The sequence below is a fragment of the Sorghum bicolor genome, chromosome 3, assembly GCF_000003195.3.
Source record: "Sorghum bicolor cultivar BTx623 chromosome 3, Sorghum_bicolor_NCBIv3, whole genome shotgun sequence".
NCBI classification, from domain to species: Eukaryota; Viridiplantae; Streptophyta; class Magnoliopsida; order Poales; family Poaceae; genus Sorghum; species Sorghum bicolor.
Window position 1 is genome coordinate 62,275,363 of NC_012872.2, and position 3,971 is coordinate 62,279,333.

Sequence of the window (3,971 nt, forward strand, 5' to 3'; positions counted from 1 at the left end):
ATAGTATGATAAAACAATAACATTTAAGATACTAACTATAATATCTATTTGATTTTATAAATCTTTATAATTCTTTCTGTATTTTCGATCAAACTTATAAGATTCTTTTACAATGACTTAGTAATTTGCAATGGAAGGAGTGGAATATAGAGAGTAGTTTTTTTTGTTGGGGGCACTGCCTTCTTATAACACACATTTTGTTAATTGAGGCCTTTACAAAGACATCGGCGCTGGACCACGAAAGAAACATTGGGAAGTTGTTGTTGCACCTACCCCACCCAACAAGAAAAGGGGAGCGGTTATGCAAAACTGCAAATGCCCGGGTACCTGAGAAGGAAACGCACCCACGTTTCCGCCACCAATAAACTCCACCAGCGAGAGCCAGCTCTGCTTCCTTCCGATTCAGCATTCCGTGCCACCTGTTTCCGCATTCCGCCATTCCGCCTTCTGTTGCTGGGGTTTTAGACAAAAATCACTCGTCCCATTTCTCGCGTCCCCAGGCCACGGTCGCGAGCAAGGCCACCACCCGCTGTCTCGATCCACCGATTCCCCTCCTCTTCCGTTCCTCCACGGATCTGCTCGCTGTGGAAGCGGAGGAGGACGCTGGAGGCGTCTCTCGGCAGCGCGAGGATTCCCGAGCTGTTGTTGTGGTGGGAAATGAGGATCTGCGAATTGGGAGACGGTGACGGGGGGCTGGTGCTTCAGCAGGAGCAGCAGGAGGAGGCTGTTCAGGCGAGCGGTGGCGGCGAGCTCGTACGGCTTAAGGCGAAGCGCGCGCTCGTCGGCGCCGGCGCGAGGGTGCTGTTCTACCCGACGCTGCTCTACAACGTCTTGCGCAACCGGTACGAGGCCGACTTCCGGTGGTGGGATCGCGTCGACCAGGTACTGGCCCTCCCTTGCTTTTGTTCTGCGTGGCGTGGATTGTGTGGTTACTAGTATTCTGGATGGTGTTGTACGTTCTGATTTAATTTGCTCGCAAGTGGTACTGATGCGGTTATTATTGACTTATTCCTGTGGGCTGTGGCTGAGATCAGTACTGTTAATGTTGGATTTGTGATTCTCGGATAGTTCGGTGTTTTATCAATTTTTTTCCTCTGAAGTTATGCACCTGTTAGTGGCCCTAAATTTGAGTTCTACGCAGGGATTGACTCTGTTTTGTTAATCTCGTTTGTGCTTAAGAGTGACTTTTACTCAGCAGCAGGGAAATATGTCGCCCAACAAAGCTCGTTTGTGCTTAAGAGTGACTTCTACTCAGCAGCGAGGAAATATATCACCTCATCGCTCCCTTGTGAGCAGTGATTATTCTCGTGCTTGCTTTTGTCAGACGTTACAATTTTAACCCAGTCGTGAGAAGACTGTGGGTACTTGCTGTCAACGCGCATGATTGTTTCTCGTCCTTTAGTATTTTGTGTATATATCATTTAGCACTGAGGATGAATATTCATCACATGCCTAGGGCCCTGGAGCCCTGCCTTCGCAGGAGTAGCAAACCTTGAGTCCTTGACTGGTGTCATTAATTGTTTCTTCGTACAGAACCTAGTATTCTAAATTTCTAATCATGTATCAGAAGAATGTGCAGTCTGAAATGCCTCTGTCTAATCTTTTTTTCTGATCTCCATCCAGTTTATTTTGCTTGGCGCTGTTCCTTTTCCAAGTGATGTTCCACGATTGAAGCAGCTTGGAGTTCAAGGGGTTGTAACGTTGAATGAACCTTATGAAACTCTTGTCCCAACATCTTTATACCAGGTAACTATTCCATCTTATGCTAGTTAATTATGTGACTCCATTTGCTTTTAAATTTTGATGGAGTTGCCATGTTAGGACCCTAGACACCATTATCTACTTATTTTGAGATTCAGCACTGGCCAAGTCTATCCTTTTGCATGTATGTTGGTTCAGAGTTCAGGGGACTGAATTGAACTGTTGTGCATACGCAATGTGAAATCATGTACAAATAACAACACATGCTTTCTTTTACTAGGCGAATGAGATTGAGCACCTGGTAATTCCAACAAGAGATTATCTCTTTGCACCTTCACTCGAGGATATTTCTCAAGCCATAGATTTCATCCACCGTAAGTTCTTGCCCTTCCTTGTTTATTTTTATGGACAAAAAGAATACACGATAGCAAATTCATACTTTTTTCCATGAAACATAACCCCAGCTCTGATCAGTTTCTATTATTTTATTTTCCTTGCATCCATGGTACCTTTTTGTTATGGATTTTTTTTCTTCCAAAGAGTAACCGTTGACTCATAGGTAGGAGAGTTAGTGGTGGTTGGCTCAAACTTAGGGAGGCAAAGCAGTAGCAGTTAACTCAGAAAAAGAAAGCGGGTTATTATTTTGATCACTGGTCAACTAATGTTTATGTGGTTAGGTATGTACTGCCAATTAGATTCTGCAGTGGTAGGTATGGTTACAAATAAGCTGCAGCACTATCTTTTATTGCACAGTCCATCCCCAACCTCCAGATTAAGGTTCTGGTTGATGTCATTGTATATGACGTCATGCATGACACTTATGTGAAATTATTGAAGATTTGCTATCCAAAAACATTGAAATGAGCCTAGCCATTACACAATGTCTGTCAGTCATTCAAACAAGCAAACTAGAATCATAACCCATCAAAGCATGCCTATAATCTAAATTCTTGATTTGTGTCAAACAGCAATCTATGACAGGGCATGCCCAGCCAAATTCATAGGTATTTTTGCCAAAAAGTCATGCACATGTAGTACAAAATGATAGGCTATTCAAGGATTTAACCCAAAATCAATTATACAATTATTTTTATGTGATTTTTAATCAGTTATACATTGCCAGAAACTAGGATTTGTGCAATCAGCAAATAAAACTTTTTGTTACTCTTTGAAATTTGAGTACACATTCTCAAATGGGTAGATTCAATATATAGCTGCCTTTTTTTTCAGGGAATGCATTACAAGGCGGTACTACGTATGTTCATTGTAAAGCTGGAAGAGGACGAAGCACCACTATTGTATTGTGCTACTTGGTAGGATGAACTACATTTGTATTTGGACTCAGTATGCATGCTCCTGTTTAATTTCCTGATAATCCTTGTGTTGCAGATTAAATACAGGAACATGACCCCTGAAGCAGCTTTGGATCATGTCCGATCCATTAGGCCTAGAGTGCTTTTGGCACCATCGCAGTGGCATGTATGGAGTCTTTTGTGATTGCATCCTAAGTTATTAGTACAATAGTACTACTGTTAAGACACTTTATGACAATTCACACAATTTTGCAGGCTGTTAGGTCATTTGGAAGTCTCACCACTGGACAACTTCCAGTTCGGAGTACGAACCTGGGCTGCTTCTTAGAAGCCATTGAAGCTCGTTGTATGAACACGGAAAATGATGATTACCACGTGATGGAGTTTGACTGCGAAGATAGTGGCTTACCACTTTCTCAAATTATGCTATCTAAGCCAGCCAGCCCCACTGGGTGCACCGATGCAGTCCTCATAACAGAAGCAGATCTTGAGGGCTATGATACTTATATTGGTACTAGGAAAGATGCCGTGTCATTGGTAGTAGCCACTCGCAGGCCCATCATGAGGAGATTGTCCTGCCTCTTTGGCTCCCTGAAACTTAACAGCAGCAGTTGTGAACCAGCTTCAAGCCGGTTCACTGAGGTTCGTGCCTGCTAGGTAGTGTCTTTCTCCAGTTTTCCATGTTGAATCAAGAGTGTATCTCTAGATAGGCAATCATCCAAATAGGATTTGTAGAAGCCTGAGTTTATAGCCATGGCAGTGCCATCGGGAAGAAAGTTGTGTGCATAGCCAGAGGGGTTGTTTAGTTTTTAGAGTGTAGAGCTGTGAACGTGTCGAATATCCTTGTTTTTTTTCTCAAAAGCATGTGATTCATTGCAATTTGCATCATTGTTTACTTGAAATAAAAGCAGGCCTTTTCAGCCGCCGGGGCGGCATCGACCTCAGTTTGATTGATTA

At 43.0% G+C, this 3,971-nt stretch overlaps 1 protein-coding gene across 1 annotated transcript; it reads left to right on the plus strand.

The window, feature by feature from the left end:
• LOC8075548 (putative dual specificity protein phosphatase DSP8) lies at nucleotides 375–3,971 on the plus strand. The gene is made up of 6 exons (XM_002456284.2): nucleotides 375–882; nucleotides 1,624–1,746; nucleotides 1,982–2,075; nucleotides 2,932–3,014; nucleotides 3,091–3,180; nucleotides 3,270–3,971. Exons 1-6 carry the CDS (start codon nucleotides 658–660, stop codon nucleotides 3,669–3,671), a joined length of 1,017 nt encoding a protein of 338 aa, XP_002456329.1. The 5' UTR covers nucleotides 375–657; the 3' UTR covers nucleotides 3,672–3,971.